The following is a 23297-nucleotide window of genomic DNA, read 5'->3' on the forward strand; positions in this document are numbered from 1 at the left end:
ATTGAACAGGGGTGAATGACGATGCCACTTCAAATTTGGCTCTATCTTTCTGGTCACTGATCTCCAAGTAGAAATAAAATGTGTTATAATAGGGCCAAAGCGAAGTTTGCATTGTCTAAGTGAGATACCAGAAAAAACCACATACTTTATATTATGAGGAGAAACAAGAGATTCTTCAACAGCCCACCATGAGGTTGACGCATTTGGTTTAAACCAGGCTGACAGAGCATGGGGAGTGAAGGAATCAGCATATAACTTAAAATTAGGAAAGGACCAGCCCCCATCTGATCTGCTACGCTGTAAAGTAGATAGTTTAATTCGTGGGCGTTTACCATTCCAAATATAATGGGATATTGCTGAATTGAGTTTTTTCCAATAGCCAACTGGTGGGGGTAAAGGAATCATGACGGAATAGAAATTAACACGAGGGAGGATGTTCATTTTAACAACAGAAATTCTTGCATGGAAGGAAGTAGGAAGATGCATCCAATTTGCAAGATCTGAGGTGACTCTAGCCAGATTGTTATTCAAATTTTTAGAGGCAATATCCTGTAGAGATGGATAGATATCTACACCTAAGTATTTGAAGGAATGCACCACTGGAACAACCCCCGAGAAAGTCGTGGACCCAACACAAAAATTTAATGGAAGCAGATATGACTTTGTCCAATTAATTCTGTACCCTGATAGGGTTCCAAACTGATTAAATAAATTTAAAACGTGGGGAACTGAAAGAACTGGATTGTCTAAGAAAAGCAATATATCATCTGCAAATAAAGATATGTGATGTACAGTATTCCTAACTGATATAGGAAGTATAAGTTCGGATTGACGTACAGCTTGAGCAAGGGGTTCTAGAGACAAGGCAAAAAGTAAAGGTGAGAGAGGACAACCCTGGCGGGTGCCTCTTCCGATCGGAAATGATTGTGAACTTATCTGACCAGTAAGAATGGTAGCTGAGGGATTAGCATAAAGAATTTTTATCATATCTATAAAATTACGACTAAAACCTAGGTGGTCTAGCACTGCCCACAAATAGTTCCACTCTAAATGGTCAAATGCTTTCATTGCATCTAAAGAGAGTATAGCAGAGGGAGAAGTCAATTGTCCAGATGAAGAAATTATGTGAAGTAGTCTCCGTAGATTATCTGAAGCAGAGCGAGATTTAATAAACCCTGTTTGATCCTGATTGACAAGCTTAGTCATAAAGCCTTCTAGGCGGCAGGCTAAAACTTTGGCATAAATTTTAACATCTGTACCAATCAAAGACAGAGGGCGGTAACTGGAACATAGAGTAGAATCTTTATCTTTCTTTAAAAGAAGAGATATAATGGCCATGTTCGTATTTTGCGGAAAAGACCCTCGAGCAATCGAATATTGCATCATATCTAGCATAAGGGGCCCCAAATTGGACCAAAAGGTCAAGTAGAACTCAACTGGTATGCCATCTAGGCCTGGAGATTTCCCTTTGTTCATAGCTTGGATTGATGATTCTAATTCAGTAAGAGATAAGGGTCTAGCTAAGAACTCAGAGTCTGATTCTGACAAATGTGGAAGATTAAGAGTAGATAAAAAAGAAGTATAAGATGTGGGTTCACATTTAGAGTTGGGGGTATATAGTTCATGATAGAAGGAACGAAAAGTGTCGTTTATACTCTTCTGGTCAGTCAGAACCTCACCGGTTTGAGATTTTATCGCTGAAATATTAGCAAATTTCTCATTATTACGTAGTCTTAGAGCCAGTAAATGGCTAGGTCTGCTACCTTGAAAATAATAATATTGTCTAGATCTTTGGATGAGAAATTCAGCCTTGCGTCTATATAACGAATTAAGTTCTTTTCTAAGAGTCTCAATTTTAACTGCCGTACTATCAGAAAAAGTGTGTTGATTTACCTGTTCTAATGATCGAAGGTTGGATTCCATATCAGAAATATTTTTGTGGTGAATTTTCTGGCGAAAGGAAGCGTATGAAATTGAGAAATTCCTTATGAAGCCTTTAGTCGCCTCCCACAGTATCCGTGGGTCATCTACCGAGCCTTTATTGACGTCAATGAAGTCACGTAGTTCACTTCTGAATTGATCACAAAAACATTCATCTTTTAATAAATTAGTATTAAAGCGCCATCTGGGGGCTCGTGAAGGACGCTCAGTAATTGAAAGCTTTAAAAAATTACTGCTGTGGTCTGAAATAGAAAGGGGAAAGATGTCGACTTCAAGTAACATTGAAGCCAAGGAAGAGGAGACAAAGATGTAGTCAATCCGTGAATATGATTTATGTCTAGCTGAGAAGAATGTATATGATTTTTGGGAAGGGTTGAATAAGCGCCATGCATCTAATAAAGAAAAAGAGGCTATGCATCGGTTAAGTTGCTCAGTAGAAACAGTCTGGGAGTAAGAAGCATTGACACTAGATCTATCAAGATCATTAGACATTACAGCATTCATATCTGCTCCCATTACTATCTCGAAGTCAGTTAGATCAGTGAGATAAGAAGATAATTCAGAAAAAAAAGTTGGATCCGGACTACATGGTGCGTAAACTGAAAGAAATACAATCTTCCTACTCCCAACCATAGTCTTTATACAAGTTATTCTGCCAGCCTTATCACCAGTTTTGTCTAAAATGGAAATATTTAAGTTTCTTCTAACAATTATCAATACACCTTTAGTTTTACTGTCAGTCGTCACGAAAGAAACCACCTCGTAGTATTTATTATTGCATCTACGCACGTCATCCTTCAGCAAATGGGCTTCCTGGATTAAAGCAATGTCAACCTTTTTTCGTCTTAATAATTCTAAGAAACCTGTACGTTTGTGGGGGCCATTTAAGCCATTGATGTTGCAACTTAGTATATTAATTTCAGCCATAACTATCCAACAAACATGTAGACTGAACGAATGAGATAAGGTAATACCACTGCAAATTAAAAATCTCAAGTCTACCATTAACCCATCCCTCCCTCACAGAAAAACCCTTTAACACAAACACAACCCAGCCCATAGAACTTTTACAGACTGGGGTAAACACAAACCCCAGGCTGCCGCCCGCCCTAGTCTTAGTCAGTGACAGTAACATGACAACCTGTATAACACTGTAGAACACCGCCAACAGCCCTATTTCAAAAGAACAGATTAACTACGAATTCACAGGAGTAGCAAAGTGGGGTAATACGTGAAGAAACTTCCAGTAGATGAATGACACATATACGGTACTTCTAAAGCAGCAAATCGGAAATCGAGTCACTCGGTATCCTCAAACCTTAGTGCCGCATATTCATACTAGGAGGATGAGAGCCGGGAAGCGAGTTTAGAAATTGACGCGCTTCATCCGGAGATTGCATTAATTTAGTTTCACCATGTTTCAGGATGATCTTCAGCGTAGCTGGATACTGAAGAAAGGTCTGCAGACCTGCCTCTTTCAATTCTTTCCGTATTGCACTGAAGGAGCTCCTCTTCCTTGCCGTCGTGGGAGAGAAATCGGGGAAGAAGTTCAGCATCGCGCCGTCGCTTGCTTTTATCGGAGCGTGGCGCCTAGCTTCATTTAGAATCAGGTTCCTGTCGTTGTAGCGTAGCAGTTTAAAGAGAAAGACTCGCGGTTTAGAATGATCAGTTGAAGCTCTGGAGTAAACTCGATGCGCGCGTTCGATCTCGATATCTTTACCCGCAAGCGATGGAATCCAAGCCGGCAAAGATCGTTTCAGAAAGCCGGTCGGGTCATCTTTCTCGGCCCCTTCAGATAATCCTAATAGTCGGAGATTACAGCATCTGCTGCGATCTTGTAGCTCGGTCACTTGTTGCTCGAGAGCATCCAGACGGCTAGTTTGTTCATTGATCACTTTTTTCTGCTCTCGTTGTTCCCCCGTTAAAAAGTCAATTTTAGAGCAAACAGTTTGAATTAATGTCATGTGCGAGGCGAATTCGGTGCGCATAGCTGCTAATTCGGTTTTCAGAATGTCCTCAAAGCGCTTTATGGTAATCGCCATATTGTCCTCCATGTCTGCTCGGTCCGCCGCGGCTGTTGGTTTATTTTTCTTCTTGATTGGTGAGGATATTGGTGAAGGATAATCGAGTTTCCGACTGTGTGCCATCTAGAAATCGATGGCCAGCAAAAAAAAAACTCCCCAAATATACGAAAGGAAGTCAAACAATCGTAAAAGAAGGGCTACATGGCGGAGCTCGGCTAACGTGCGTCTTGGTTCATGAAAGCGTCACGTGATCCTCTATTTATTTATTTTGAGTTTAGCTAGGCTTTGCACAACATCAGCTTCAGTTATATATATATTAGTTATAGACGATGCTGGATTAGTAATAAGAACTGGTAAGTTACTAGTGTCCTCAACAGTGAATACCCGTGCAAAACTATCATTGACCTCATTTACTATATCAATGTCGTTTTCAATTATAAGACCCTTACTATCCTGCAGATTAGTAATTTCAGCTTTTAGAGCTCTTTTAGAGTTAAAATACTGGAAGAAACTTTTAACGTCATCCTTAGCCTCCAATGCGATCTTCCTTTCGACATTCCTTTTAGCTCGTCTAATGTCATTTTTTAACTCACCCTGTAGATTTAGATACTCTTGCTTTATTATGTCATCATCAGTTATTTTCCATCTCTGGAACAAAGCCCTTTTCCTCCTTACTTTATACTTTATTTCCCTATTTAAACCACCTAGGTTGCAATTTCCTAGATTTATTCTTGCTGGAAACAGGTATGAAGTCCTCTTGCACTTTCAATAATGTGCTTTTAAAAAATTCCCATGCCTCTTCAACAGTTTTGTTATTTAACTCCATCCAGTTCACAGTTTCTAGTTTTAATCTCATACAATTGAAGTTACCCTTCCTAACATTATATATTTTTGATTTGGACTTTGCTCTTCTGTGATATGTTTGTTACAAATTTACCATAGTTCATTCCATTCCATCACATTGCCTTGTCTCTGTTGTATTCTTCCTCCACAACGTGTAGCAAAACACTATTCTGGCATAATGTTTGATTATATATATATACTGTGTATATATATATATATATATATGTATATATATATATATATATATATATATATATATATATATACACACACACACACACACACACACACACACACAATCTAAAAGTATTGAGACATCTGCCTTTGCACACATATGAACTTCAATGACATACATGCATAGGCTTTAATATGAAGTTGCCCCACCCTTTGCAGCTATAACAGATTCAGCTCTTCTGGGAAGGCTGTCCACAAGGTTTAGGAGTGTGTTAATGGGAATTTTTGACCATTCTTCCAGGAGAGCAACGTGAGGTCAGGAGCTGATATTGCACGAGAAGGCCTGGCTCATAGTCTCCGCTCAAATTCATCCCAATGGTGTGCTGTTGGGTTGAGGTCAAGGCTCTGTGCAGGTTAGTGAAGTTCCTCCACACCAGCTCATCCATGTCTTTATGGACCTGCTTTGTGGACTCGTGCACAGTCATGTAGGAACAGGAAGGGGGCATCCCCAAACTGTTCCCAAAAAGTTGGGAGCATGAAATTGTCCAAAAAGACTTTGAATGCTGCAGCATTAAGAGTTCCTTTCACTGGAACTAAGGGGCCAAGCCCAAACCATAAAAAAGAACCCCACATCATAATCGCCCTCCACCAAACTTTAGACTTGGCACAATGCAGTCAGGCAAGTACCGTTCTCCTCTATTGACTCTGCAGACAGTTGGCGACTTCTGCACATAGCGCCTCAGAATGCGTTGTCCCTGTTCTGTGATTTTACGTGTTCTACCACTTCATGGCTGAGTTGCTGTTGTTCCCAATTGTTGTTCCACTTTGTTATACCACTAACAGTTGACCGTGGAATATTTAGTAGTGAGGAAAATTCACGGTACCACGCTTCAGTTCCTGAGAGTGACCCATTCTTTCACAAATGTTTGTAGAAGCAGTCTGCATGCCTAGGTGCTTAATTTTATACACCTGTTGCTGTGGAAGTGTTTGGAACACCTGAATTCAATGATGTGGAGGGGTGTCCCAATACTTTTGGCAATATAGTGTATATCAATTTTTATCACATGGGACACACCTCTCAATCACTGAATTGAGGTGTTTCATTCAGATCCATTGCTACAAGTGTATAAAATCAAGCATCTAGCCATATAGTGAGGTTTACAAACATTTGTGAAAGAGTTGTTTGTTCTGTGGTTAACAGTGAATTCAAGCATAGTACTGTCATAGGATGCCACTTTTGCAATAAGTCAAATCATGAAATTTCTTCCCTGTTAGATATTCCACGATCAAATTTAAATGGTATTATTGCAAATTGGAAGCATTTAAAAACAACAGAAAGTAATTGAGTGTGCCCACTGAGTGCTGAGGTGCATAATGTGTGAAAGTCGCTAACACTGACTCAGTAACTGCAGAGTTCCAAATTTACTCTGGCATTTACCTCAGCACAAAAAAATGTGTGCTGGGAGCTTCATGGAATGGCCTTTCATGGCTGAGTGCATGCAAGCCTCACATCACCAAGTACAATGCAAAGCATCGGAGGACGTAGTATAAAGCATGGACTGGACTCTGGAACAGTGGAAACATGTTTTGTGAAGTGACAAATCACATTTCTCTGACTGTCAGTCTGAGGGATGAGTCTGGGTTTGGTGGATGCCAGGAGAACTTTACCTGCCTGACTGCATTATTCCAACTGTAAAGTGTGAGGGAGTAGAGATAATGGTATAGGGTTGTTTTTCATGAATGCAGCTCTCTCCAGTGAATAGAATTTTTAATGCTTTAGCATTACAAAGACATTTTGAACAATTCTATGCTTTCAGCTTTGTGGGAACAGTTTGGGGAAGGCACTTTTATGTTCTAACATGACTGTGCACCAGTACACAAAGCAAGGTGAATAAAGACCTGGCTGAGTGAGTTTGTGCAGAAAAACTAGACTGACCCACACTGAGCCCTGACCTCAATCCCATCGAACACCTTTGTCATGAACTAGAACTGAGTTTACATCCAACATCAGTGCCTGACCTCACAAATGCTCTTCTGGATGAACAGGCAAAAATTCCCATTTATATACAGTACTCCATAAACTTCTGGAAAGCCTTCACAGAAGAGTGGCTGCTGTTATAGCTGCAAAGGGGGTGCAACTCCATATTGATGCCTATGGATTTAGAATGGGATGTCATAAAAGTTGTCCCAGTGGCCAGGTGTCCCAGACACAGGATGTACAACCACTGTACAGAACCACTATTTAATAAACCTGCATTGCCAATTAGCCTACTATAAGCAAATTTATGTGTTACACTAAATAAATAAAAATGTCCACTATTAACATAATCAATAGACAATGTTATTGTTACGGCGAGTTTGGGACAAGCAGGCAAGCAAGCAACGGGAGCCATAGATGCGAGCAAACAGGGTTTCTTGACGGGACACAGACTTCACTCACAGGCAACATTAATGACAGACCTCGTGGAGACAAGCTAGCACACAGACTAAATACACAGAACTAAGGAACGGAAACACAGAACAGCTGAGAACAATCAGGAATTCACACGAGGTTGATGAGGGGGTGTGGCACACAGGAGGATCGTATGAGCAGGTCATGACAATTATAAGTGAACAATACAAGCCAATTAAAAAAACCCATTCCATTCTGTAACCTGAAATGACATTTACAGATGTTTTTATATACATACTTACAGTTTAGGATACCAGAATCAAATAACTCAGTCAATATTTTAACACATTACCCCATTCATTTCTCATTCAAGTAAATATTTCAAGCAGAAAAAAAACAAGGAATCAGCCTGCAAGTCTATTTTTAAACAATTTTACAAATTACAAATGTATTAATAAATTAATATCAAAATGAAGACATATAAAATACTGAAATAAACAAAAACAGCAACTGAACACATTAAAACTTCATTAAAAGCAACAACAGACACAACTACCTAATCAAAAACTTTAATGGACTACCACATACACACATAACTGCAAAGCATCATTCAGAATAGCACAAAAGTCACTGCATAATCCAGGGTGGCTATCTTCCCCCATGAATGTAAAGATCTCCTCCTTTTTGCCTCTGGCAACATATCCTATGGTATTAGGGTAAAAAGGCATACAAGGCTTCATTAGCATCACTGTTTCGGCTGTGGTAAACCGAGAACAACTGACACCATGGATACAGGGGTCCCACTGTACTTATCATACCATTCATATTGAATGATTGAATAATAGATTTAATGATCTAGTTCAGGGATGCCCAAACCGTCGATCGAGATCGACTGGTCGATCGTGATATGTTTCCAGGTGTCTTTGGAGAAAATTAATGGATAATGCTTTTTTTCATTGTTGGCTAACCCCATTCAGTAGAAAAGTATACCAAAAGTAACTCTCACTGTAAAAATGGTTGGGTAACCCTCATCTAGCTAATTACATCTTCTTCTTTTAAATTAATTTACATTTGTTTTGGGCACTGTCTGTTGTAATGAATGTTACCTAGCTACACTTACTGCCATGACTTTTTTCCTGTAGATTAGCGGAATTTCTTTCACTACATTCTGGCAGTGAACTCTCAGATCATTAAAAATAGCTGAGGCTGTCCATTTAGTGGGAACACTAGGTGGGGCTGGCCTTCTTGCAACCCGCAATGAGTACTCCCTCGCCATGTAATACAACTTATATACATTTGTTTTGATAGTTTTGCTGTTATATTCTACTTTTCAAAACGTCTTTGCTGGCTTAAAAATGAAAAGTGGTATCAACTGGATCAATATTATCCAGTCGAGTTACTAAGATGAACAAGCACAAGTCAATAATTAATAATAATCAATGTTCGTAGAAGCTTCTTAAGATTTTTTGAGGTGCTCTCTAGGCTCAGCAATATCAAGATTCAGGAGATTTATTCGTCACATACAGTACAACATGCAGTGAAATCTATCTCTGAGTCACCCTTATTTGGCTGTGCAAAAATAGAAGAAAAAAAGGTAAGAAGTAAAGTAGGAGTAAAAAAGAAAATTACAATATATAAATACAATCTATCAAATCAAGTACATAATCTAAATATACAATCTAAAATATAGTGTAATGGCGAGGTGATATATAGACTAAAGTTGTGCAGTAAAGTGAACATATTACAATATACACTCACCTAAAGGATTATTAGGAACACCTGTTCAATTTCTCATTAATAGAATTATCTAATCAACCAATCACATGGCAGTTGCTTCAATGCATTTAGGGGTGTGGTCTTGGTCAAGACAATCTCCTGAACTCCAAACTGAATGTCAGAATGGGAAAGAAAGGTGATTTAAGCAATTTTGAGCGTGGCATGGTTGTTGGTGCCAGACGGGCCGGTCTGAGTATTTCACAATCTGCTCAGTTACTGGGATTTTCACACACAACCATTTCTAGGGTTTACAAAGAATGGTGTGCAAAGGGAAAAACATCCAGTATGCGGCAGTCCTGTGGGCGAAAATGCCTTGTTGATGCTAGAGGTCAAAGGAGAATGGGCCGACTGATTCAAGCTGATAGAAGAGCAAATTTGACTGAAATAATCACTCGTTACAACCGAGGTATGCAGCAAAGCATTTGTGAAGCCACAACACGCACAACCTTGAGGCGGATGGGCTACAACAGCAGAAGACCCCACCGGGTACCACTCATCTCCACTACAAATAGGAAAAAGAGGCTACAATTTGCACGAGCTCACCAAAATTGGACAGTTGAAGACTGGAAAAATGTTGCCTGGTCTGATGAGTCTCGATTTCTGTTGACATTCAAATGGTAGAGTCAGAATTTGGCGTAAACAGAATGAGAACATGGATCCATCATGCCTTGTTACCACTGTGCAGGCTGGTGGTGGTGGTGTAATGGTGTGGGGGATGTTTTCTTGGCACACTTTAGGCCCCTTAGTGCCAATTGGGCATTGTTTAAATGCCACAGCCTACCTGAGCATTGTTTCTGACCATGTCCATCCCTTTATGGCCACCATGTACCCATCCTCTGATGGCTACTTCCAGCAGGATAATGCACCATGTCACAAAGCTCGAATCATTTCAATTTGGTTTCTTGAACATGACAATGAGTTCACTGTACTAAAATGGCCCCCACAGTCACCAGATCTCAACCGAATAGAGCATCTTTGGGATGTGGTGGAACGGGAGCTTCGTGCCCTGGATGTGCATCCCACAAATCTCCATCAACTGCAAGATGCTATCCTATCAATATGGGCCAACATTTCTAAAGAATGCTATCAGCACCTTGTTGAATCAATGCCACGTAGAATTAAGACAGTTCTGAAGGCAAAAGGGGGTCAAACACCATATTAGTATGGTGTTCCTAATAATCCTTTAGGTGAGTGTATGTGCATTCCAGTACAAACATACATAGTGTACAGAAGGACCAAAATTAGTTTGAATTGAAAAGCCTTATGGCCTAGGGGAAAAAACTCTTCCTGAGTCTCTCTGTCCTGGAAATTACGCAAACGAACCGTCTGCCTGAGTTCAGCCTGCGGAACAGACAGTTTGTGGGGTGTAAGGAGTCCTTAATTATCTTAGTACCTCTGGACCTGCAGCGTTTTTTTGTAGGTGTCCAGCAGGGAGGGCAGAGGAGATCTGACACAACGCTCGGCCGCCCTGATTACCCTCTGCAGGGCTTTGAGGTCCTTTAGAGAACAGTTCCCAAACCGTACCGTAATATTCATGGTCAAGATGCTCTCTCCAGCAGCTGAGTAGAAGGTTTTTAGGATCACTTGAGTGACCCTAAATCCCCTCAACTGCCTCAGGTGGTATAGCCGCTTCCTCGCCCTGGTGACCAGAGTGCTGACATATGAGTGCCAAGTGAGGTCCTCAGTTAGCAGGACCACAACGTATTTGATGTTGTCAACCCTCTCCACTGGAACACTGTTGATCTGGAGGGGTGAGAAGGAGCGCTGCTTCTTCTTGCTATAGTCCACCATCAGCTCTTTAGTTTTGCTGACATTCAGACTGAGGCAGTTGGACATACACCATACCGACAGGTTCTCCACCTCCATCAAGTAGGCTGACTCATCGTTGTTGGTGATGAGTCCAATTACCACTGTGTCGTCTGCAAACTTCACAGTGGTGTTGGAGCTGTTGGAGGCAACACAGTCGTAGGTGTACAGCATGTTTTAGTCTAAATACTAGAACTCGTGGCCATAAGGAAATTAGCAGGAGAACATTTTAAAACAAATTTGAGGAAGCACTTCTTTACACAGCGTGTAGTTAGAGTATGGAATAGTCTTCCTGCTAGTGTAGTGGAAGCTAAAGCCATGGGTTCCTTTAAATCAGAGCTAGATAAGATTTTAACAACTCTGAGCTATTAGTTAAGTTCTCCCCAAACGAGCTTGATGGGCCGAATGGCCTCCTCTCGTTTGTAAATTTCTTATGTTCTTATGTAGAGCAGGGGGCTCAGAACACACCCTTGAGGAGCTCCAGTGCTGAGGGTGATGGTGTTGGACACACGGGGTCCCACTCTCACTGTTTGTGGTCTACAAGTGAGGAAATATAACACCCACCTGCAGAGCTGGGAGTTCAGACCCAGGTCCCTCAGTTTGGTGAACAGTCTACATGGAATGATGGTGTTGAAGGCTGAGCTGTAGTCCACAAACAGCAGCCTTATATAATTTCCATTTCTACTGTCCACATGGGTGAGGGTAGTGTGCAGTATGTGTGCGATGGCATCCTCAGTGGATCTGTTCGGGTGGTAGGCAAACTGTAATGGGTCTATGGAATTGGGGATGGATGAACAGATGAAGTTTTTTATAAGCCTTTCAAACACCTTCATGACCAGAGATGTTAGGGCCACCGGGGGGTAGTCATTCAGGCTGGAGGGCTTCTTTTGCTTTGGGATGGGAACTATGGTGGACCGTTTAAAGCACGTTGGCACAACAGACTGAGCTAGGGATTCATTGAAGATATTGGTGAAAACACCAGTCAGCTGATCAGTGCAGCATCGCAGAATATGTCCTGAAATCCCGTCTGGCCCGCAGCTTTTCTGATGCTCACCTGCTTCAGAGCCCGGCGCTGTCCACACTCACCGGGATTAAACTGTTGATATCTCCGACATAGAGAGAGCTGTTTATCTCAAACCGTGAGAAGAAAGCATTCAACTCGTCGGCCAACTTTTTGGGAACAGTTTGGGGATGCCCCCTTCCTGTTCCGATAGAACATCTTTGTGGATGAATTAGAGTGGAGACTGCGAGCCAGGCCTTCTCATCCAACATTAGTGCCTGACCTCACAAATGCTCTCCTGGAAGAATGGTCAAAAATTCCCATAAACACACATCTAAGCCTTGTGGACACCCTTCCCAGAAGAGTTGAAGCTGTTATAGCTGCAAAGGGTGGGCCAACTTCATATTAAAGCCTATGTATGTATGTCATTAAATGTGTGTGTAAAGGCAGGTGTCCCAATATTTTGACAATATAGTGTATATCTATAGGTAAGCTATATGTAAGCTACCTGATTTGAGTAAATAAATGAAATACATAGCATTTCATATGAGTAATTGAGTATTTCAGCCAGGCAAGAAATAGAACTTAAAATAACTGGATTGTATTGTTTTGCTTTTAGGTCGAATGTCTGCAATTCAGAGCTTGAAATACAAATAAACAATGTGGTGAGTACCACCTGAAAATCCACAAAAACTATACCAAACAGCTATAATAAAATCAGAATTTTGTGTTTTATTTTCTTCATAAATCATATACAGGTGGCTTAGGCTATGGAGTCATAGGAGTGCCATTAAAAAGAATAAATCTGTAAAAGAATAAGGAAATAAATGTTGAATAAGAAAGGGAAATAAAATTAAATAAAGGAATAATTTAATGCTTTTCTATTTTGCTTTTAATTTTACCATATTGCTTTTAATTTTATTGGATTGCTTTTGCATGTACCGTATTGTTTTTAGTTTTACCGGAATGCTTTTAATAAAGGGAAAAACTGTCAATCAGCTTGCTATAGGCACGCCTTCCTGCCCAGGCGAGTAGTCAGTTCCGCTTTTGACTTCTTTTTAGATTTCCAATCTTGTGCTCAAATCAAAAATGGAAAATGAATAACAAACACTCACATTCTATTTTGGTTTTTTAATTGAGGCATTACCCTTGTATGTGACAAGTTACTTGCGGAAAACATTTTAGTTAAATCATGGTCATGTTTTATTAATCCCATCCCACAATACATTGAAATGTGGGCACTTTTTTACTAAAGGTACTTTCACACTGCAGACACTTTTTCTTGAACCAGGATCTTTTAATGGAACAAGGAACTTTTGTCGATAACACCGCAGAAACTCAACTTGATTGTAATTCCTTGGAACTTGAACTACTGGAGAGGCGCAAGGATGAAGTTGCTGACTGGTTCACCACAAGCACCGATGTTAACTTGGAAGTTATGCAGAAGTGCAGGGAAAGAGAAGTAGTGGAGCAAAAATTGAGCAGATGGAATTATTTTTGCACCTCAGTTACATTTTTGATAGGGCTGGACCAGAATATTCGACTATTCGAATATTCGTTTGGAGGGATGGCATTCGAGTTTTCATTTTGAGATTCGAATATTCGGAAGAAAAAAAAAAAAAAAACACGTGACATCGATCCCTGCGAAACGGTTCTCATTCGCGCTTAAATGACTAGCCCTTGCGGCAACGCCAACATCGTGATTTACTCATGGGCATAAATTTCATTTAACAGTAGGGGGGGACAATAAATATAAAATTTCTGAAGGGGACAAAAATAATACAGTCAAATTGTACTTATATAGATATGTCCCCACAATGAAAAACTTTGCTTCTATCATTATTATTGTAGCATGGAGAATGCGTCATTATGGTTATTTTCAAAGTTTTTCTCAGGTTCAATGACAAAGCAGATTTTTCTTCAAAACTATTTATTGCATTGTTTGTTGTGTTGTTTACAGTCAAGCCATCAACATACAATCAAATTTAAACATGACTGTTTAAATGCATAATAGATATTGATTATACAAAAAAAATACAGTGGGGTCAGTTCGGATGTAGCACAGTGCTCATTTAGTAAATGCACAGCTAAGCAATATGCTAATTGTGGCCGTTAATGTTAAGTTAACATTATGCCAAGTCGTCACAAATAAAACAATGCATGGGAAACGGCTTTGGCGTGTTAGTTGCAGTGCACTATGCAACAAGCTATTGTAAACAGGGTGAGGGTAAAATGCGGATTCCGCCGGATTCCGCCGAACGTAAACAAAAGGAGGAACTCAGCATTGCGGTGCAACTGCGCAGTCAGTACAATACGGATGTCCGAAATCGTATTGTTCTTAAAGTTAACATTAATTTCATTGTTAATTTGTTAAACATGTGAAAATGTTCTATATATTATCTGTTGAGCGTTCTCTGGTCGAGGATAATCTGCATTTTTCCCCTCTCTTGTCCCGTCAGACAGATGTGGATGTCCATGGCTACCAACGTCACTGTTCATGGATGCCTAGCTGTTCCTGACGAATAAAATAAATCATAATAAATAAATAAATAAATAAATATGTCTTTCACCAAACATGTCAGTATTTTATTGTAATTCTGTATTTCTGTAGATCTCACATCCAAGCACTATTGAACTGTTTTGGTGTTATCTGATTAAATTTTCTCATATAAGTACAGCTATACTGTACAGCTTCAAAGCACTCCTGTGAAATATCTACGTAGAAACGTGGTTGCCACTCTACAAGCCATTTTATCAGAATTAATACACGAAATAAATAAAATAAAAAGGATATTGCAATTAAAGCATCTGTTATATTGAAACATGGAAGTGGCACGTAGAAATCCTGCCCTGGGACATGTGATATATTGCCAGAAAGCTGGCAATTTGTACTATACGAAAATGCATGGAAGTTCCCAGGGCAGGATTTCTAAATGTGCACTTCGCCCTGTACACTGTAACCATGGGGAAGCTGCCATCCATAATCTTAAACTAAAAGTCCACGGAAGTGGCACGAAGAAATCCTGCCCTGGGACATGTGATATACTGCCGGAAAGCTGGCAATTTGTACTATACGGAAATGCATGGAACTTCAAGGGCAGGATTTCTAAATGTGCACTTCGCCCTGTACACTGTAACCATGGGGAAGCTGCCATAAATAATCTTCAACTAAAAGTCCACGGAAGTGGCACGTAGAAATCCTGCCCTGGGACATGTGATATACTGCCGGAAAGCTGGCAATTTGTACTATACGGAAATGCATGGAACTTCCCAGGGCAGGATTTCTAAATGTGCACTTCGCCCTGTACACTGTAACCATGGGGAAGCTGCCATAAATATTCTTCAACTAAAAGTCCACGGAAGTGGCACGTAGAAATCCTGCCCTGGGACATGTGATATATTGCCGGAAAGCTGGCAATTTGTACTATACGAAAATGCATGAAAGTGCCCGGGGCAGGATTTCTAAATGTGCACTTCGCCCTGTACACTGTAACCATGGGGAAGCTTGCATAAATAATCTTCAACTAAAAGTCCACGGAAGTGGCACGTAGAAATCCTGCCCTGGGACATGTGATATATTGCCGGAAAGCTGGCAATTTGTACTATACGGAAATGCATGGAACTTCCCAGGGCAGGATTTCTAAATGTGCACTTCGCCCTGTACACTGTAACCATGGGGAAGCTGCCATAAATAATCTTCAACTAAAAGTCCACGGAAGTGGCACGTAGAAATCCTGCCCTGGGACATGTGATATATTGCCGGAAAGCTGGCAATTTGTACTATACGAAAATGCATGAAAGTGCCCGGGGCAGGATTTCTAAATGTGCACTTCGCCCTGTACACTGTAACCATGGGGAAGCTTGCATAAATAATCTTCCACTAAAAGTCCACGGAAGTGGCACGTAGAAATCCTGCCCTGGGACATGTGATATATTGCCGGAAAGCTGGCAATTTGTACTATACGGAAATGCATGGAAGTTCCCAGGGCAGGATTTCTAAATGTGCACTTCGCCCTGTACACTGTAACCATGGGGAAGCTGGCATAAATAATCTTCAACTAAAAGTCCACGGAAGTGGCACGTAGAAATCCTGCCCTGGGATATGTGATATACTGCCGGAAAGCTGGCAATTTGTACTATACGAAAATGCATGAAAGTGCCCGGGGCAGGAATTCTAAATGTGCATTTCGCCCTGTACACTGTAACCATGTGAAAGCTGCTATCTATAATCTTAAACTAAAAGTCCACGGAAGTGGCACGTAGAAGTGAGGCCCCAGCACATGTGATATATTGCCAGGAAGGTCGGAATTTGTACTTTACGAAAATTGAAGATTGAAGAGTCAAGATTCAAAAGGTTTATTCGTCACGTACACAGTTGTACACATACAACATGTAGTGGAATGTAATCCTGGTCACTCTGAGCAGCTGTGCATGATAAGAGAGTAACAAAATATAGAAAAAATAAGAAAAATAATAAAATAAAAAATATATGAAATGTTCAGCTGTACATAATCTATACATAAGTGATAGGTAAGAGGTATATAAGTGCAATGTGCAAGAGGCCTGAGGTATGTGCCAATGATTTGGACAGGGTGAAGCAGCACCTAGAGGCATTGAGTATTGTCCTGATTTAGGAGCATTATGACCTGGGGGAAAAAGCTGTTCCTTAACCTTTCCGTTCTGTGATGCGTTTCCCAAGACCATAGTTCGAAGGAACGTTCATAAACACTGTCCTTAAGTTGCGTATTTCAAACAACTCACGAGCTGTAGTTAGAAGCTTAGTCCCGGGTAAATACGTCAGCGATGGTGGAAAATGCATTCTAAGAAGGGTATAGTCACCGTGTAAGTAAAAAATTGTATAATCTTTCATAACTAATAGGGAATAATTTAGCTCTACGATCACATATAATGTGAAGTTGTCTGAAAATGTTTGAAACGTAATTGTTGTGTGGGTCTCTGGTCATAAGTACGGTAACTGTCGGTAGTGAGCAATAGGGACACCTTGCTGGGTGATGCGGGAAGAATCCTCTGTGTGACCCATCTGTACGTTGACGTCAAACTTCAACTCACCAGTGGCACTTGCACTCTCATCTAGCACATATTGTATGTTCTAGTCACTCTTTGCCTTCTTCTCATGTTTAGAAACATGTGTGAACAGTTTTGAGTCATTGTGTTTAAATGATGACTACTGTATGGTGGCTGTGCTGAACTTCTGCAGCCTGTGTTTTCTATTTTGCATCAAAGTTCACCACAGTGCAAAATGTGTTTTGATGAATGAGAATGTGTTTAGAGTTTTGCTCAAATCTGCAAATTGTGTTTAAAGTTTCACCAAAAGAGTGATTGATTCAATAAATGAGTTTTGGCAATTGGAAGTTTTGTTCCAAGAATGAGGTTTAGTCTTTTAGCAATTCAGAAAAACTGTAATAGAAACATAAGGCAAGGTAAACTTTAACTTACCAAAGCTCTTTGGGGCCGTCAAACCAGATGTGTCCAGCTTGTACAGATACTGCACAGTTAGAATAGAATAGAATAGAATAGAATGCCTTTTATTGTCATTATACATTTTTTACATATACAATGAGATGAAAAGCATCTCCTTGGGTCAGTGCTCAAACATATACATATAAAATATAAAAAGAGAAGTAGTATAAAAGTATGTATAAAATATGTATAAAAAAAAGGAATGTAAACAAATAGAAAGTATTAAAGTGACAGTGTAATATATCTTATTGCACTAGCATATGTATATAAAGTGAACGAATGCACAATTTCACATTGACCGGATTATTAGACAGTGATAATATATAATAAATAGATGTGGTAAGATTTTTTTAGTGTGTGTGTGAAAGGGAGAAAGGGGAGGAAGACCATAGTAGGGGGAGTGATTGTTTTCTGTGTGTATTCAGTGTGTGTACAGTGTGTGTTCAGTGTGTGTTCAGTGTGAGTATGGCTCTAGGGAAAAAACTGTTCCGGAGTCTGTCTGTCCTAGTCCTGATGCACCTGTAGCGTCTTCCTGAGGGCAACAGGTTGAACAGATCAGAGCCAGGGTGGGATGTGTCCTTGATAATGTTCCTTGCTCTGCTGAGGCAGCGGGAGGTGTATATGTCCATAAGAGAGGGGAGAGGGCAGCCGATGATCTTCTGGGCAGCTTTGACAACTTTATGAAGCCTCTCCTTATCTGCCATGGTGCAGCTGCCGTACCACACTGTGATGCAGTACGTCAGGAGGCTCTCAATGGACGAGCGATAGAAGGTCAGAAGCAGATCCTGGTTGAGATTCAGCTTCCTGAGGACTCTCAGGAAGTGGAGCCGCTGCTGTGCCTTCTTGACGACCTCTGTGATGTTCTCGGTCCATGAGATATTGTCCGAGATGAGGACCCCTAGGTACCGGAAAGTATGGACCCTCTCCACGCGTTCACCGTTGATGTATAGGGGGGTTAGGTCGGTGCCGTGCCTCCTGAGGTCAACAACGATCTCTTTAGTTTTCTTGGTGTTCAAAGTCAGATTGTTCTCTGAACACCAGGCCTCCAGCTTCAGGACCTCATCCCTATAGGCTGCCTCGTCTCCCTTAGAGATGAGTCCGACCACCGTAGTGTCGTCGGCAAACTTGACGATGAGATTGTTGTTGTGGGTCGGACTACAGTCGTGGGTGTAGAGGCAGTATAGGAGGGGGCTCAGCACACAGCCCTGTGGGGATCCGGTGCTAGTTAGGGGTAAAAGGCTGTTATGGGCAGGGTTAATCAATTGTACAGTTGTGCTTAAAATGGGGGTATAAAATCCTTCAAATACTACAAAAGTTATGTAAGAGAACTTTTGTTTTTTGTTTTGTAAACAAGTACACCTACTCTTACAGTTTTAGACTTAACAGGTTTTAAAGAATTTTGTATTATATTATATTATATTATATTATATTAACATGACTATAGCGAATGTCTGTCAGCCCCTTTTGACAGAATGGCCTTATAGCTATGTTTTCATAGAATCTGAGCCGGAAAAGTCAGATTGCTATGCCAAGAGTACAACTAATTTGAAAACAGTGTTAGTGAAGTCATTTGAAGACTGAATTGTGTTACAGTGGAAAAAAAACACAACAGCACAATAAAGGGCAAGTGACTCAGGCAAAGTCAGTCAGAAGGGTGTGTGAACATGATTGGCAAACTGGGTGATAAGTATAATGATGAATGCCTGCTCACCAGTAAGTTCATGCTTATTTCCTTACAGTATCTCTTGAGGAGGCCTGCCAATGGTGTGGACAGTTTCAAAATAAAGATGGTGACTGGGTGAGGAAAATTACTGTAGTCATTTGATAGATGGGAAAATATGGCTACTTGTCCTATACTGTATGTTGTTAATCCCACTGTAGATACTTTGTGATGGATGCCAGAGGTGGCAACACCGTGTCTGTACTGGCATGACCAAGAGCCAATTCAAACACATAACAAATGTTAAATGGTATTGCACAGCTTGTGAAGAGGAGTCTTCTTTATAAAAACGCAGCCACACTACAGTGGTATGCAAAAGTCTGCAACCGCTTGTTAATTTAGCATTTTTTCCAACTTTTGACCTTTTACTTTTAACTCCTTAGTTGAGCCAATATATTTATTTGAAAACAGTGTTACAGGGGACACAGTAATAAAAATCAAGTTTTTATTCTAGCTTGGATTTACTTTTCTGAGTTTGTTTGTTAAAGCTCCCATGTCAATTGTCTTATTGAGTAATATGCGTAATGTACTTCTCTGGCCAAAGGTGCAAAATAAATGTGTATACTTCATATATAGTAGAACAGACATGCGTCAAGCTTTCTTCATGTTCGTGTAGGTGGCCTTGAAAAAGGACTTTTTGTGTCTCAGTGATGGCTCAGTATCTGGTGGGCCACACTTTGTTCTTCATCACCTGCCTGCACCGTGTCGGCATTGAGTGAACCAGTTTGATGAGGTGATCATGGCTGATAACATGATTCCAGGCTGCATTGAGTGACTCAATCAACTCATGTTTTGATTTTGGATGTCTCTTGGATATCTCCAAAGCCACCTTGTGCCACAAGTTTTCAATGAGATTCAGATCGGGAGATTGGGCAAGCCACTCAATTGATCGATGTTGTTCTGACGCTTCCAGTTGATCACCTGTTTGGAGCAATGGCAGGGTGCATTGTCATCTTGGGACAGGAACCAGCTTGTAAACAGCTGCTGCACTGACGGCACCATACACTTTTGCAGTACTGTGATGTACTTGGTCCCACTGACCATGCCGTCAACGATGTGCAGACGTTCGACGCCACTGGCAGCCATGCAGCCCAAGACCATGACCTTCAAAGGATGCTTCACAGTGAGGTTGAGGCACTCAGGCTTGAACTCTTCTCCAGGAAACCTCCTCACATAGGTGTCTGCCTGGCTACCAAACAGGCAGAAAGTGCTTTCATTGCCGAAAAGCACCTTTTCCCACGTTTCACATGTCCAGCCTGACTTCTTCCGTGTCCAGTCAATCCGGTTGCACCTTTGGACATCAGTCATCAGTGGCTTGTTGTGTGCCTTGCAACCCCGCAGACAAAACTGTTGATGAGGTGACACTGACATGGCAGCTGTCTGACCACTCACGCAGTAGCTGAGGTGAGGTCAACTTGCGATTGCTCAATGGAATGCGTCAAAGTGCATGATCCTAGCATGATGTTGATGCATGTGGATGACCAGACCGAGGCGTGTCTGCCACCAAACTCGCTTTCTTCTTTTGTAGAATCTTTACAACTGCTCTGTGACTGTAGCCGACTTTGTTAGTAATCTGGCAGCATGAAAATCCATGAAAATTTGTTGTTCCAAGGAATATTTCTTAAATAATAGTTTATTTTCATTTGTAATTCTTCATTCTGGCAATGCATATTTATTTGTTTAATAAATGGTGTTGTTCACAAAACTACAAAAAGTAATGTGAGAACATAGTAATTCACTACATTCACTACTGTTCATGGCTTAAGGGCCATTTGTTAGACTGCACAACACAATTGTGAAAGAAGGTGAGAGCTCCCGTAGTGGCTATGGGACTGTATTTCCATAGAGCTGATATTATGTGTGGCAGCCTCATTGCTTTTTAGATCACAAGGTGGGATAGAAGGACAAATCAAATCAATTTGCTCATTTAATATTTAATTTTTTTTTATTAGGCTTGATTTTTGGAAGCCCAAATTTAGAAACCCACCGCAACTGAAAATGGAATGCCACAGATATAAGTCTCTTCCATGTAGAAGTACTTATTTGTTGGCCCAGTGTAATAGCTTTTCAGCTAGGGATCTGTGTCAGCAATTGGAATTATTGCTGGTTTTAATTATGTGAATGCCATGACAAGTCCTACTCTATTAGGTACTTGAGCAGTTGCTTTATTTTGGGTGTGATGTTAATTTTCATCTAGCCTGGTAAGGAGGTTTAATGTACAGGGAAATTGGGTGGTTAGTGGCTAAATTATCACTCCAGCTGCTAGAAATAAACTGTGCATAGTTCTCGTGCCTGAGATGGCTTGTTATGAGACTGCAGCAGGAAAACAAGCATTGAGCAAACACTTTTTTTTTCATTTTTCCATGGACATACATCTTTCAAAATACCACCCAAGTACCCACAACAAAACATAAACCAATAGATCCTACTAGGATCCACTATTGGAAATGCAGTCACTACTTAAAGTTTCTTGGGTATTTATACTGTTGCCCTATTCAACACCATCATGGTGAAAGGTTAAAACAAAGGCAGTACCCTGTCATGCTATGCAAATATACATCAGAGCTATTGGTCTTCAGGAGAGTGGGCAGGTCCAGGAGCTGCAGAGTGAAACAAACTTTATAATCTGTGTCAATGAGCACTGCCTTGCCTGAAATGCTTACCTGGAAATGAACTTAAACGTGTATTACATATTACAGGAGGTGTACTTAAAAATTAATTAGATTGGTGGCTGGCTCTTGAAAGTAGGAACTGTAAATGAACTGACCTTAATGAGTATAATAGTCAGGTACATTGCAATTCATTCCACTTGAAAAGTTACAACTTAGACTAGTTCAGTGTAAGTGTATAGCTCAGTAGTCTAAGTATGTGGGTTTGTAATCCAGAGGTTGCTGGTTCAAATCCAGCTTCAACTAGATAAGTGCATGTTTATAGGCCCTTGAACCATGAAAAGTAGTGAATTGCCATGTTCTCAAATGACTTTTAGTAGATTTGTGAACAACACCATTTATTAAACAAACAAATCAGCATTTGCAGAATGAAGAATTAAAAATGAAAATAAACTATTATTTAAGAAATATTCCTTGGAACAACAAATTTTCATGGATTTTCATGCTGCCAGATTACTAGCAAAGTCGGCTGCAGTCACAGATTGTACATGAGAAGAAAGCGAGTTTGGTGGCAGACATGCCTCGGTCTGGTCATCCACATGCATCAAAATCATGCTAGGATCACGCACTTTGACGCATTCCATTGAGCAATCACCTCACCTCAGCTACTGCGTGAGTGGTCAGACAGCTGTCATGTCAGTGTCACCTCATCAACAGTTTGTTGCCGGTTCCCGCAGTTTGGTCTGCAGAGTTGCAAGGCACGCAACAAGCCACTGATGACTGATGTCCAAAGGTGCAACCGGATTGACTGGACACGGAAGAACTCACGCTAGACATGTGAAACGGTGGGAAAAGGTGCTTTTCAGCGATGAAAGCACTTTCTGCCTGTTTGGTAGCCAGGCAGACACCTAGGTGAGGAGGTTTCCTGGAGAGGAGTTCAAGCCTGAGTGACTCAATCTCATTGTGAAGCATCCTTTGAAGGTCATGGTCTGGGGCTGCATGGCTGCCAGTGGCGTCGGACGTCTGCACATCATTGACGGCATGGTCAGTGGGACCAAGTACATCACAGTACTGCAAAAGTGTACGGTGCCATCAGTGCAGCAGCTGTTTAAAGGCCGGTTCCTGTTCCAAGATGACAATGCACTGTGCCATTGCTCCAAACAGGTGATCAACTGGAAGCGTCAGAACAACATCGATCAATTGAGTGGCTTGCCCAATCTCCCGATCTGAATCCGATTGAGAACTTGTGGCACAAGGTGGCTTTGGAGATATCCAAGAGACATCCAAAATCAGAACATGAGTTGACTGAGTCACTCATTGCAGCCTGGAATCATGTTATCAGCCATGATCACCTCATCAAACTGGTTCACTCAATGCCAACATGGTGCAGGCAGGTGATGAAGAACAAAGTGTGGCCCACCAGATACTGAGCCATCACTGAGACACAAAAAGTCCTTTTTCAAGGCCACCTACACGAACATGAAGAAAGCTTGACGCATGTCTGTTCTACTATATATGAAGTATAGTCATT

At 40.9% G+C, this 23297-nt stretch overlaps 1 protein-coding gene across 7 annotated transcripts in view; it reads left to right on the forward strand.

Annotated features, from left to right (window-relative positions):
• Positions 1 to 23297, forward strand: part of csf1a (colony stimulating factor 1a (macrophage)) — a 129758-nt gene that overhangs the window by 79350 nt on the left and 27111 nt on the right. For 4 of the 7 annotated variants that reach the window (XR_011992752.1, XR_011992751.1, XM_072715833.1 and 1 more), the window contains one exon: positions 12576 to 12621. The exons of 1 other annotated variant lie outside the window; for it this stretch is intronic. Coding sequence is in view for 4 of the 6 variants with exons in the window: in XM_072715833.1 (XP_072571934.1) it covers positions 12576 to 12621 (46 nt within the window). In the remaining 2 variants the exon portion in view is untranslated. Of the gene's footprint in view, positions 1 to 12575; positions 12622 to 14415; positions 14533 to 23297 lie in introns of those variants that run through there. 2 more of the 7 variants (XM_072715836.1, XM_072715835.1) reach the window with 2 other exon arrangements.

Source organism: Paramormyrops kingsleyae, chromosome 8 (genome assembly GCF_048594095.1).
Source record: "Paramormyrops kingsleyae isolate MSU_618 chromosome 8, PKINGS_0.4, whole genome shotgun sequence".
NCBI classification, from domain to species: domain Eukaryota; kingdom Metazoa; phylum Chordata; class Actinopteri; order Osteoglossiformes; family Mormyridae; genus Paramormyrops; species Paramormyrops kingsleyae.